A 13,808-nucleotide genomic window follows, 5' to 3' on the forward strand; every position below is an offset into this window, starting at 1 on the left:
TGCTGCTCACATCCAGGTTCTTCCTTGCAGACAATTACCTGCTCAAGAATGGCACCTCTGACGTGTTACTGTGTGGGAACAGCTCCGACGCCGGGTAGGTAGGACACCTCCCCGAACGGCTTTTGGCTCTCTTCCAGCTGCTTCATCTGGTGACGCCCCAGACAGCCACACCTTCCGTGGTCTTCATTCCTGGCCAGAACCCTGGAAGCTTCCATACCCCTCCCCTGCCACAGGAGATAGCTGGTAAAGAAAGACCAGGGATAGATCTGCAGGGAGGAGCAGAAGAGCCCTAAAGATGGGCTGGGATAAGGTGCCACCCACGGTACCGTGCAGTATCCTAACTAGACCTGGCCTCCATCTCAGCTGTTCCACCCTTCAGGGGCGAGTGTGGGCTCAGTCTAGTGGCTGGACTTTGTTCAAGCCCAAACAGAACGCCAGCCTGCAGCCTGACTATGGTGCCTTGACATTTCCTGTCTCTGGGTACAGTTCCCAGGGTGTGCATGGCAGTCTGGGACAGGGTGAGGGTTCACAGTCTCATCGTGGGAGGGATTGCTTCTGGTGTGAGGCCCTGGGCTCATGTTTGCTGTCTCCATCCACCATGGGATAGATATCTGGGATTTTTTGGTATGAGGCTCAGGTGCCCTTAGGAGTATCCTGGCATTTGACCAATTTCTCCCACCGTAGTTCTGTACGCGCGTGTGTGTGTGTGTGTGCGTGCGTGCGTGCGTGCGTGCGTGCGTGTGTGTGTGTGTGTGTTGTGTTAAACAGGCACTTTCCCAGATGTAACCCCATCCAGCGCTTCACCCAGTGACCCTACCTCTGCCTACACTTAGCCAAACCTTGTTGGTCGTCCTCTGCCTCTGGGGCTCCCACTATGTTCAGATCCTCATGGAGTGATAGGCCAAGGAAGGAACTTGCACTTCCTCCCTGGGAGGAGGCAACAGCAGAAACAACAGCAGCCACCAGGAAGGATGTGCCGTGGGGCAAAGGGAGCCGAATGTGGGTCTTAGAGATTTCCAATGGGTCTAGGAGAGAGGAAGATGGCAACCTGGCCCACCATGAACATGGCAAGAGCAAGATCCTGGGGACAGGCTCCAGAAGCCTGGCACTGTTGGTGACCCAGCCTCGGAGCAGTTAGTCAAAGGCTGGGCTGCCCAGGGAAACAAGCCAGGACCCCTCACAGCATGGGACAGAGTGTGTATGTCTGGTTACAGGACATGTCCTGAGGGCTACCGGTGCCTGAAGGCAGGCGAGAACCCAGACCACGGCTACACCAGCTTCGACTCCTTCGCCTGGGCTTTCCTGGCTCTCTTCCGCCTGATGACACAGGATTGCTGGGAACGCCTCTACCAGCAGGTGCATGGGTGCCTGGGCTGGCGGAGGGAGCTAGGCATGGCCTCCAGGTCAGGCTGCACAAATGACTAGCCAGGAACATTCCCAGTGGCTTTCCATTGGTGAGAGTTCCAGAGGGGACAGAGGACAGGGCTGGTGACTAAGTTCCAGTCCTTACAGAGGATGCTCCACTCTGTGGATGAAATATTCCTCTACCCTGCATGATTCTCTTTAGATACAACATTTTCCCCATTAGGTGAGCTACCTGCCTCCTTCTAAGCGGGGCTCTTTCCTGTGGGTTCACACATGCCCTGCCACAGGTGGGGCATGCTTTTCTCCACCTGCGGGCTGTAGGACACGGAGCCCCTGGCATAGCCAGACCAGTGACTTAGAAATGCCATAACCCAGGGAGCCTCCGTGAGGGTGACTTGTGTCCCCTTGCTCCTCCAGACCCTGAGGTCCGCGGGGAAGATCTACATGATTTTCTTCATGCTCGTCATCTTTCTGGGCTCCTTCTACCTGGTGAACTTGATCCTGGCTGTGGTGGCCATGGCCTATGAGGAGCAAAACCAAGCCACCATCGCTGAGACGGAGGAGAAGGAGAAGCGTTTCCAGGAGGCCATGGAGATGCTCAAGAAAGAACACGAGGTGAGTGAGCCGTGACCAGAGGTGTGGTGCATGATGGGTAAGGCCAGCAGATGGTGCATTTTGTACTTACTAGGCAAGGTAGGCCTGTTATTGTGGTGTGCGCTGGATAAAATTGTTCCCTATGTCCACCACGTTTTCTAGGTAGAAGGTTAGTGGGAGCTGGGTGCATGGACGGCTTCTCAGTGAATGTGGCCTCTGTGGGCACCGCACATGTCCGGTACAAGGTCCGCGTCCACGGGTGGTTTAGTCCAAGGATTCTTTCTGGTGATTCGTGAATAAAGCACAAGGCTGGAGACTTGACCACTGGCCATACTGCCCTGGCTCCCCACGTTCATCTTCCCCCATGGCTGCTGTCGGAAGCAGCTGGAAACCAAAATAAAGGGGCTGGGGAAATGGCTCACTTACTGTGTAAGTGCTTGCCACACAAGCATGGGGATCTGAATCCAGTCCCTGGTACTTGTTCTCCCTTCCAGGTTCTTGATCTTTCTCAAGGCATTGTGGGTCTCCCTGGGATGACCTCCAGGCGTCTCCCATCTGAGTCAAGTATGGGAGTCTGCTTACTGATGGGGCCACCAAGACACAGAGAGATCCATGGCTTAGCCTAAGCCTGCAGCTACTCTAGGCTTCTCCATGACCGAAACACCCTTCCTTCCGTCTTTTCCCAGGCTCTCACTATCAGGGGTGTGGATACTGTGTCGCGTAGCTCCTTGGAGATGTCCCCATTGGCTCCAGTCACCAACCACGAGAGAAGGAGCAAGCGGAGGAAACGACTGTCTTCCGGGACAGAGGATGGTGGGGATGACCGGCTCCCCAAATCAGACTCGGAAGATGGTCCCAGAGCTTTGGTAATCCCAATGTGGTCCTGGCCCTTGCAAAGTCCATCATGTTGGGCCCCTGGCATGGTCACAGCCCCAAGCTTGGTCTCCAAGAAAAGCACCATTGAACCCCTCCCAACCCTTCCAGTTTCCCATAGTCATTCTTAAAGTGGAGGAGAGCCGGGGAGTCTGCCTGTCAGTGCCTCCTTCCTGGGGCTAGTGCTCAAGTATGGGGGTCAGGTCTGGGGGTGGGGCTGCGGTGTGGGTGATAGGGGCCCCTGGTGCTGGCTCTATCTCTTGCTACCTAGTCTAGTCACCTTCAGGCCCAGAGATACAGATGTGAAGTCAGTAGAGACCCTGGCGATGCAGAAGACACCCCCACCCCTCCCAAGCACCCACTTAGTCCACTTGCTGCGCTGCTGCCAGCAAAAACATCAGCACCCTGAGAATCTGAGCAGCGCTGACACCCTGAGAATTAGGCAGAAGTGTAGGCAGAGCCACGTGGGTTACGGCGCCCTCCCTGTGCCCTCAGAATCGACTCAGCCTTGCCCATGGGCTTAGCCGGACATCGATGAAGGCCCGCTCCAGCCGAGGAAGCATCTTCACCTTTCGAAGACGGGACCAGGGCTCCGAGGCGGAATTTGCAGACGATGAAAACAGCACCGCTGGGGAGAGCGAGAGCCACCGCACATCGCTGCTGGTGCCCTGGCCCCTGCGCCGTCCCAGTGCCCAGGGACAGCCCAGCCCTGGGACCTCAGCTCCTGGTCATGTCCTCAATGGGAAAAGGAATAGCACCGTGGACTGCAATGGGGTAGTTTCTTTGTTGGGGGCAGGTGATGCAGAGGCCACCTCCCCAGGGAGCCACCTTCTCCGCCCTAGCCCTACGGTGCTGGACCGGCCCCCAGACACGGTGAGCCCACCCCTGGCCTCCAGGCATCAGCCCAGACTTGTCTCCCAAACTGGTGATGAGTGCAAGGTTCCAAATCTACTCTCTAAATGTTGGTAAAACACCTACTGTGTGCCTCACTCCCAGAACATCTCTCCCCGCATAGTTCCATGCCAACAGGCAGGCAGACAAGTCAGAGGGAGGGGAATGGAAGGAGAGAGGGAAGAAAGAAAAATGTATATGTAAACCCATAGGGTGATATAGTGAGGAGGGAGTCGGATATTTCACACTTGATGGAGTATCAATTTCTGGATGCCACAGTAGACCTAGGCCAGTGTTCCAGAGACCATGCACTGTTTCGGGTGCCTTCTGGATCTGTGGGTCTGGAACAAGCAATCCGGGCTAGGTGGCAAAGGGGCATTCAGAGGATCCTAGACGACAGCTGTTGGGTGAGTAAGAAATGGGCACTGGCTAGACTAGCGCTTGGCTAACTGGTAACTCAGGGCAGCCAGGGTCATAAGTATTGGGAGTGGGGAGCAGGGAAAGGAGAGAGGAACTCCCAACACACTTGCTAGGGGGCACTTAAGTAGTGGCTACAAGAGGAGGAGTCAGGCTGCCTTCTACAGCGGGAGGACAGGTGCACTGAGTGGTTAGTGCCCAAGCCCTGGGCATTAACCTAGGTTTGGATTCCAGATTGCAGGTTGCCACCTGGATGGCTGTTGACAAGTCTTTCCACTCCTCCGCACCTCAGGTGTCTCATCCGTATAGCGGGTGAAAAAGACCCATCTTGGGACCATTGGGAATATGAAAATGGCTCATGGTGGACAGGATTAAAGGCATATAGGACACGGTTGACACAGTTAAAATGTCATCGTGCCGTGCTATCAATCCCAAAGTGTGTCACAGACAGCAAAGTTGCAAACAGCCTGGGGAAGAGCCTGTCTGGCTTGTGGCACCGTGAGGTCAGTGATGACTCCCAGCAGAGGAAGCCAATGTTTAGAGCCATTGTCAGCAAGGTACTAGTCATGAGAGGCCTGTCAGTGGCACACTGGTGACTGCCCAGTTGGCCACAGGGGTCATGCTGGCCCCTGTCGCTCCACATACAGTGCCTGAAGAGCCCACTCAGCAAAGTGAAGGGTGTTTCACACATGTCCAGGACAGAGGACAGCGGCTGTCTGAGGAATCTTGGTCAGGACGGCAGAGGTGTAATGGGGGGTGGCGGCCCACATGACCACTAGCTGTGGGACTCTATACGGTTAACCATCTGTAGCCTCAATTTCCTGCAAAGTGGAAATAAGACTTTGCATGTACGTCAGCAGGGGGTAGGACCAAGAGAATTGAAACAGATCCAGGGCTTAGGCCAGATCTTGCCTCGTGAACATGTCACTGTTCCTGTGTGTTGTTGATGTGAGTGAGCAAAGGCTTCTGGGATACGTTGCCAAGCATCCAAGTCTTATATAGGAAGTGAAGGGGAGGAACTTCGAGACGGGGGGGGGAGGGGGGCTGCAGAGTCTTCTGTGACCTTCAGGATCCATCACCTGGAGAGCAGGGTATCTGGCTTCCAGGAGCTCTGAGCTAGGCAGGCCCTGGGCTCTGGAGCCCCAGCCTCAGGCAGGCAGAGCTCAGCAGCCAGGAGCACTAATAGAATTTCCTAATCCCATTAGGGAGAAAATCATCTCATTGTGCTGCACATGTCGGGAGGAATCCAAGTTCACACACTTCATTACCGGGAACTCTGACTTCACCCATTCTCACTTCTGCAGGGCCCATTTGTAACTTTAAAGGGATTAGCAGGCCAAGACGGAGTCGTTTGTAAGGTTAAAGGAATTAGCGACCAAGATGGAGACATTTGAAAAGTCAAAGGGATTAGCAGGCAGAAGCCCCTGGGGGTGCCTTCCCCACTCCTAGCTGGTCCCCAGTGAGCCCCTTTCTAGTCTGCAAACAGAGCCCGATGTTGGGTACATAGTGGTCCAGGCGGCATGGGAGGCAGGAGGAGCCCTCTCCAGTCAGGGTGGCTCTGGATGAGCCCAGAGAGGCCTGCCTGCCAGCTGCTGCCCTCAGACAGCCTGCAGCTCTGCTGCCAGCGTCTTTCTCCTTGCAAGCGGTTGTTGGAAAAGTTCATAGAGTGACAGGGACCTGTGTGTCCCTTCCCACACGTGTCAGCGCTTTAACAGCGGGGCATTTATCCTCCAGATCTTTGTCTTGCTTTCACAGCTGTCTAACATGGGAGTGTACCCAGGTCAGCTTGCCATTGTTGTCTGTATCAGAGGTCAGGGTTGGTCTGTGGCCATGATTGGTTTTAATAATCTTCCTGTTGACTGGTTGTTTAGTTTCGGTATTAGGAACAGTGCTGCAATGAACATCATTTCTCTGCAGTTTTGGTGTGCGTGTGAAAGTATTTATGAAGGTAGATGACAAGGCGAGGGTTCTCAGGACCATTTGAGAACCTCTAGCAGCTGAAGAGAGATGGCACAGTGGTTATGAGCACTGACTGCTCTTCCGGATGAGTTCCAGCAACTGGGTGGAGGCTCACAACTGTGTAACTCCAGGACCAGGGTCTCCAACACTCTCCTAGTGTTCATAGGCACCAGACACGCACAGTGCACAGGCACACACATGCAGGCAAAACACTTATACACATAAAATAATAATCATGAAAAACTAAGGGTTTCTGAGTAGGTACAGCCACACTTCCTCTGAGGGACATGGTCTGCCACCAGTCTCAGCTAAGCACCATGCTGGTTTGGTTTTTCTATGAATGTCATCCAAGCATATGTTAGGGTTTGGTTTTTTTCCCAGCTTCCTTCTACCTTTAACTCTAGAGAACTTTAATTAAGATCATGTGTGTGTGTGCTCTGTGGCAGCCTCTGACACTGGCAGGGCCCATATGGCATATGTACACTGAGAACACGGAAGGAGATGATGGCAGACAGAGGAACGAGGCTCTGGGAGTTGTTAGCTGGAGTAGGGCTGGTTCTCCAAGTCCTACTCAGGATTCAGGATCCCATCAAGACCTCCATCCCTGGGCCTGCGATGTAGTCCCGTGGTAACAGTGGCTGGAGTGTGTGCCTAGCATGCACAGAGCCCTGGGTTTGATCCCCGGCACAGCATGAGCTAGACATGACGGTACACACCTGTAACCCCCAGCAGCACTTGGGAGGTATGGGCAGAAGGATCGGGAGTTCAAGAATATCCTCAGCTACATGTCGAGGCCAGTGTGGACTATGTGAGACCTTGTCTCAGAAAGTGGGGAGGGGCTGAATGGGTAAAGGTAATGGTTGCCAGCCTTTGCAACCTGAGTTCAGTCCCTGAGACCCATTACAGGAAAGAACTGACCTTTGTATGTGCCACACATATAAGTCAACAAATAAATAAATGCCGTTTTAAAATGGAAAGAACACAAGAACAAGACTTCCGCTGTGCCTTCTTGAGTCCTGCCCAGCCTGAGCCCCCTCCCAGGCTGATGCATGTCTCCTGGTTGCACGCAGACCACGCCATCAGAGGAGCCAGGTGGTCCCCAGATGCTGACCCCGCAGGCTCCGTGTGCAGATGGCTTTGAGGAGCCCGGAGCACGGCAGCGGGCGCTCAGTGCTGTCAGTGTCCTCACTAGCGCCCTGGAAGGTCAGTGTCTCTGGTGTCCTAAACCCCCATGTTCCCAGCAACCTTACCTCCGTTCTAGCCTCCCCCAGACATGTCTTTTTCCGTCTGCCCCCAAACTCAAACTCCCAACCTCCCCCAGACATCTATCTCCACCTTTGGACCCCCGACCTCCCCCAGACGTGTCTTGTGTCTGCCCCACCCTCAGACCCCCGACCTCCCCCAGACTTCTGTCTGTCTCCACCTTTGAACCCCCGACCTCCCCCAGACGTGTCTTGTGTCTGCCCCACCCTCAGACCCCGTACCTCTCCGAGACAAACGTCTGTCCTGCTGTGAACGTTAGTGCCTGTTCTTCGGGCTCTTCTCTGGTTCTGCTCCCTCTTTTCTAGGTGTTCCCACGTCCGTTCTGGACTGACCCAGGCCCTTCTCCATCTCACCCACCCCTCTCCCAAGCATACCCCAGTCTGTCAAGAACCAGCCTGTCTCCTGCATGTCCTTCCTGTTCTAACCTGTTCTCAGCTGAGTCCACCTAGACTAGTACGGCCATCTTGCATCCATCTCTGCTGGTCCCACACTAGGCAAGGCAACTCCACTCACCTTCCAAGCCAGACTGGGTCCCCTGTTTTGTGTCACCCTGTCCCAGGTGTATATGCTTATGATTTATAGCCTATCCCAGTACCCCATTCCAGTCTGTCCCGTGTACCCTTGTATCAGAACTTGGCTATTCTGCTTCCTGCCCTCATTTGCAGCCTGTCCTGCTCTGAGCCTTCTCATATCTATGAGAGGCGATTAGCTTGCATGAACCTACATTCGTCATAATCTGTCATATCCTTAATTTCCCCTTATCCATCTTAGTTTCCTATCCTCCCATATTGCCAGAGCAAAGAATGAGACACAGGCCACCCATCGCCCTAGCCTTCCCTCATTGTACCACTGTCATTTAGCACCTCGCCATCTCCCCCGTGCAAGTCCCAAGACCTTTCTAGAATGTCACTAGATGCAGACAACTTGACCAGCAAAGCCCGTTAACTCCCTGACTGTTCTCAGAGTTGGAGGAGTCCCACCGTAAGTGTCCACCGTGCTGGAACCGCTTTGCCCAGCGCTATCTAATCTGGGAGTGCTGCCCTCTCTGGATGTCCATCAAGCAGAAGGTGAAGTTCGTGGTCATGGACCCGTTCGCCGACCTCACTATCACCATGTGCATTGTGCTCAACACGCTCTTCATGGCTCTGGAGCACTACAACATGACCGTCGAGTTTGAGGAGATGCTGCAGGTCGGAAACCTGGTAAGGACCACACGCCGTTGACTCTCAAAGGGGCATCTCTGAAGGCCATGGCTTTCATGGGGAGGGGATTCTGAACATCACGAGGGCTTCTGAAGGTGTGAGTCATGGAAAATGTCTTGGAGGAGAAAGTTTCAAAGTCAGGTTTAGGGAAGCAAAGGTGTGTAGGATTGCAGTGGGAGACTAGGGTTTGCATTTGTCAGCATGCTACGAAACCAAAGTGAGCAGGGGCATATGATATGCGTGGAGACGCGAGCCTCGATGGTGAATAAATGGAGGGGAAGTGCACGAAGGATGGGGCTGCTGCAAGGCAGAGAGTTGCACAGATGAGCATCCATGTTGTCGATTGGGGAAAAGGAAGAATGAGTGACTGGGTAGGGAAAGAAGGGAAGAATAGAGAGATGGGTGGATTATTGGAAAGAAGAAGTCGTGAGGGATAAAGAGATGGGTGGATGAATGGATGGTTGGATGAGTGGGAGGAAGGTTAGAGAGGAGACTACAAAGGAAGGACAGATGGATGATTAAATATGGTGAGAGAAAAGGAAGACAGAACGATGGACAGATGATTAGAGATGTGGAATGAGAGACAGGCATGGATAATTAAATAGGACGGGGGCAGAGAAAGCAAAATGGATATGTAGGCGATGAAAGTGGGTGATTAGAGAGTGGGAGGTGGGCGGGCATTTAAATAGAAAAGGAAGAAAAGGGTGGGTGAACAGATGACGTCTGGGTCAGGGGATGGGGAGAGAGATGACGTCTGGGTCAGGGGATGGGGAGAGAGATGACGTCTGGGTCAGGGGATGGGGAGAGAGATGACGTCTGGGTCAGGGGATGGGGAGAGAGATGACGTCTGGGTCAGGGCATGGGGAGAGAGATGATGTCTGGGTCAGGGGATGGATAGAGAGATGACGTCTGGGTCAGGGGATGGGGAGAGAGATGACGTCTGGGTCAGGGGATGGGGAGAGAGATGACGTCTGGGTCAGGGGATGGGGAGAGAGATGACGTCTGGGTCAGGGGATGGGGAGAGAGATGACGTCTGGGTCAGGGGATGGGGAGAGAGATGACATCTGGGTCAGGGGATGGGGAACAGATGATGGCTGAGTTAGTGGGGGTAGATAGCTGATGTCTGGGTCAGTGGGGGTAGATAGATGATGTCTGGGTCAGTGGGGGTAGATAGATGATGTCTGGGTCAGTAGGGGGTAGATAGATGATGTCTGGGTCAGTGGGGGTAGATAGCTGATGTCTGGGTCAGTGGGGGTAGATAGCTGATGTCTGGGTCAATGGGGGTAGATAGATGATGTCTGGGTCAGTGAGGGTAGGTAGATGATGTCTGGGTCAGTGAGGGTAGATAGATGATGTCTGGGTCAGTGGGGGTAGATAGATGATGTCTGGGTCAGTGGGGGTAGATAGATGATGTCTCGGTCAGTAGGGGGTAGATAGATGATGTCTGGGTCAGTGGGGTTAGATAGATGATGTCTGGGTCAGTGGGGGTAGATAGATGATGTCTGGGTCAGTGGGGGTAGATAGATGATGTCTGGGTCAGTGGGGGTAGATAGATGATGTCTGGGTCAGTAGGGGGTAGATAGATGATGTCTGGGTCAGTGGGGGTAGATAGATGATGTCTGGGTCAGTGGGGGTAGATAGATGATGTCTGGGTCAGTGAGGGTAGATAGATGATGTCTGGGTCAGTGGGGGTAGATAGATGATGTCTGGATCAGTGGGGGTAGATAGATGATGTCTGGGTCAGTGGGGGTAGATAGATGATGTCTGAGTCAGTAGGGGGTAGATAGATGATGTCTGGGTCAGTGGGGGTAGATAGATGATGTCTGGGTCAGTGGGGGTAGATAGATGATGTCTGGGTCAGTGGGGGTAGATAGATGATGTCTGGGTCAGTGGGGGTAGATTGATGATGTCTGGGTCAGTGGGGGTAGATTGATGATGTCTGGGATAGTGGGTGGATGAACAGATGTTGACTGGATCGGAGGGTAGATGGACTTACAGATAACTGGATGCAGTGAGTCAATCAAGGATGTGGAGAACCAGATCTGAATTCTGACTCAACTCTTACTAACTAGATACCTCAAGCAAATCACTTAATCCTGGTAATTGGCACAATAAGTATTTTCTGAATTTAATAAATGCAAGAATTAGACAATGTGAGCCTCGTAGGAAGCTAATGAGGCCGAATAAGATAATGTCCATAGCATGCGTTCCTCCAGCCTGCGTGAACAAGTCCTCGGCAGAGATGGGGGCTGTGCTGTGGTTGTTATTATTAAAGAAGCTGATCCCAGAAGTCAAGATGTCTGGGTTCCTTCGGATAATTTTCTTGAAACCACATTGAGTTCTGCCTCTTCACTGTACAGATGGAGAAACTGAGGCAGAAAGGGTAGAATGGTGGACATGAAATCAGGTGTTCATCTGCTATATCCTGACATGTGAATACAGCCAGCTCCGTGCCAGGGGTCCTCAGCAGGACTGGCCAGAGTCCCCGGGGATCATTGCTCTGCTAGTGGGGGAGGCCGCTCGCTGGGGCTTGGGTCTGTCTCACAGCTTCTCAGGTGGCTCACACAGACAGGTAGGTCTCACACACACTGCAGTCTGTGGATATTTTCTTCATTACTGCTTATAGACCCAGAATGTTAAGTGGTCATTTGCAGACTTTTTTCCCAACATTTTTCTAATCATTTGAGCCCATTTGGCTATTCTTGTACTTTCCTTCTTGCAAATTGAGGGGGAGGTACATCTCAGCATGCAGAGTCTCACGGTGCAGCCAGGAGTATTGCGTGGTCTTTGGTACATCTCAGCATGCAGATTCTCACGGTGCAGCCAGGAGTATTGCGTGGTCTTTGGCATATCTCACCATGCAGATTCTCACGGTGCACCTGTGGGTGTTAAGGAGCCGTCAGGTGGTGGTTGTGGCTTTAAGTGGAGTGTAGTTTTCCTAGGTATGACTGGGCAGCAGTCGGATGTGATAAAGGTGTTAGTGGCTTTGCCAAACTTATGACTGAATGACAGTTGTACCAAACCTGTCACTCGGTTATTGGCAACAGCTGTGTTTTGTGCTATTTGGATAGCTTTATTGCTACAATGTAAGGCTTTGATTTTCTTGAATTTAATTCTATTTAATTAATTTAATGATAATTCTATTTCATTCTATTTAATATAGTCCAGGTGGTTTAAATATTAATGTAAAGAAACAAAATCACCAAAATAAGCATAGGCGGGTAATCTTGGTTGGGGACAGACTCTCCAAGCGTGTCTCCAAAGACAGAGTCCATAAAAGAGAAGACTGGGAGACTAAACTGCTCAGCCCATTACCTAATCAGAGGCAAAATCTGGAGAAGATAGGTTGAAAAGTCTCCCTTATGAAAGAATTAATAATACATCAGATTGGGGCTGGGGCTGAAGGGATGTCTCTGTGGTTAAGAGCACTTAGTACTCTCGCAGAGGACGCTGGTTCTGTTTCCACTACTGTCTGAAGCTCCAGTTTCAGGGGATCTTCCTCCTTCTGGCCTCTGCAGGCACCTGCATGTACACAAACATAACACACACACACATAATAAATAGGTAGACAGGTGGCTGGGTGGGTGGATGGGTAGATGATAGATAGATAGATAGATAGATAGATAGATAGATAGATAGATAATCTTGAGAAAAATAATAAGGTGGCAAATTTTCTACCACATATTATATGGGATCTAGATAGATGGCCCAGTGGTTAAGAGCACTGTCTGCTCTTACAGAGGATGCAGGTTCAATTCCCAGCTCCCACATGGCACCTAGCAACTGTCTATAACTCTAATATCTGACACCCTCACACAGACACACATGCACGCAAAGCACCAATGTAAATAAAATAAAAATAAATTATTTTTAAAGAAAGAAAAAATGGTATCTAAATGAAATCAGTGCTATAAGACTGAAATATTGAAAATAAAGCAACCCTACTGGAGACTTGGTAACAGTATATAAATCAGTGCACAAAGGATGACCTACTCCAGACATGATACTGGGAACGGTGGTTGATCTACATGGAAGAAACTTAAGTTCGATTCCTACTTCATGCCATACCCACCAATTAGACACCGAGGAACTGACTTTAACACTGAACTATACACTGTTCCTGTTTTGGGGAAGATTGATCTGTGCCCAAGACACTCAGGTCATAAGCATCCAGTAAAGTGAACTGTAAGTTAGGGAGTGGTACAAAGTGATCAGCTAAGAGTTCTCTGACGGCATGGTCTCAGGGTGCTGCCCAGTTAGGGAGTGGTACAAAGTGATCAGCTAAGAGTTCTCTGACGGCATGGTCTCAGGGTGCTGCCCAGTTAGGGAGTGGTACAAAGTGATCAGCTAAGAGTTCTCTGACGGCATGGTCTCAGGGTGCTGCCCAGTTAGGGAGTGGTACAAAGTGATCAGCTAAGAGTTCTCTGAGGGCATGGTCTCAGGATGCTGCCCAGTTAGGGAGTGGTACAAAGTGATCAGCTAAGAGTTCTCTGACGGCATGGTCTCAGGGTGCTGCCCAGTTAGGGAGTGGTACAAAGTGATCAGCTAAGAGTTCTCTGACGGCATGGTCTCAGGATGCTGCCCAGTTAGGGAGTGGTACAAAGTGATCAGCTAAGAGTTCTCTGAGGGCATGGTCTCAGGATGCTGCCCAGTTAGGGAGTGGTACAAAGTGATCAGCTAAGAGTTCTCTGACTGCATGGTCTCAGGGTGCTGCCCAGTTTGGTCTTCTAGAAACTTACTGTCAAGTTTAGAGTTAGCTAAGAAGTCGCTACTGAAGTTACAGAGTTGATGGTTTCCCCATGTGTGGTGCACTGGGGTTTTGTGCATTTTGAATGTGTCCACGACAAGTTCTAGAGACTTTTCTGATACTTTATACTGTGCATCGGAGCCATCCACGATGTCTCTGAATTGCAGGGCACGCTGCTTTCTTTATTCCAGTCTTCAGTGGCACCCTTAAGTGAACAAGATGGTGTCAGTAGTACCTCCACCTGCTTCTTTGATACTTGAATCCATCTTCCAAATCAGCATATTGAATACCTGCTATAACTCCAAAGGAAAAGTGTGGCTCTGAACCATCGACCAGGGCATCAGTGTTCAGCTCATCTGGTATATGTGGAGGGAGCGCAACCCAAATGCCGAGTTAAATAGTCCCCAACGTGAACCATGGCTTCAAACAGAGAATCTAATACATTGCCTTTAAAATCTTCAGCTACCTTTTATTCAGCAGGAAGATGAATGATTAAG

At 51.5% G+C, this 13,808-nt stretch overlaps 1 protein-coding gene and 1 pseudogene across 3 annotated transcripts in view; one reads left to right on the plus strand and one right to left on the minus strand.

Annotated features, from left to right (window-relative positions):
• Positions 1-13,808, plus strand: part of Scn5a (sodium voltage-gated channel alpha subunit 5) — a 96,714-nt gene that overhangs the window by 39,745 nt on the left and 43,161 nt on the right. For all 3 annotated transcript variants that reach the window (XM_075964168.1, XM_075964170.1, XM_075964169.1), the window contains exons 8-14: positions 31-94; positions 1,215-1,356; positions 1,783-1,980; positions 2,646-2,825; positions 3,328-3,705; positions 7,170-7,302; positions 8,326-8,564. In XM_075964168.1, the coding sequence (XP_075820283.1) occupies positions 31-94; positions 1,215-1,356; positions 1,783-1,980; positions 2,646-2,825; positions 3,328-3,705; positions 7,170-7,302; positions 8,326-8,564 (1,334 nt within the window). The remainder of the gene's footprint in view (positions 1-30; positions 95-1,214; positions 1,357-1,782; positions 1,981-2,645; positions 2,826-3,327; positions 3,706-7,169; positions 7,303-8,325; positions 8,565-13,808) is intronic.
• LOC142847387 (manganese-dependent ADP-ribose/CDP-alcohol diphosphatase-like) lies at positions 12,661-13,674 on the minus strand (annotated as a pseudogene).

The sequence above is a fragment of the Microtus pennsylvanicus genome, chromosome 3 (assembly GCF_037038515.1).
Source record: "Microtus pennsylvanicus isolate mMicPen1 chromosome 3, mMicPen1.hap1, whole genome shotgun sequence".
Taxonomy (NCBI): domain Eukaryota; kingdom Metazoa; phylum Chordata; class Mammalia; order Rodentia; family Cricetidae; genus Microtus; species Microtus pennsylvanicus.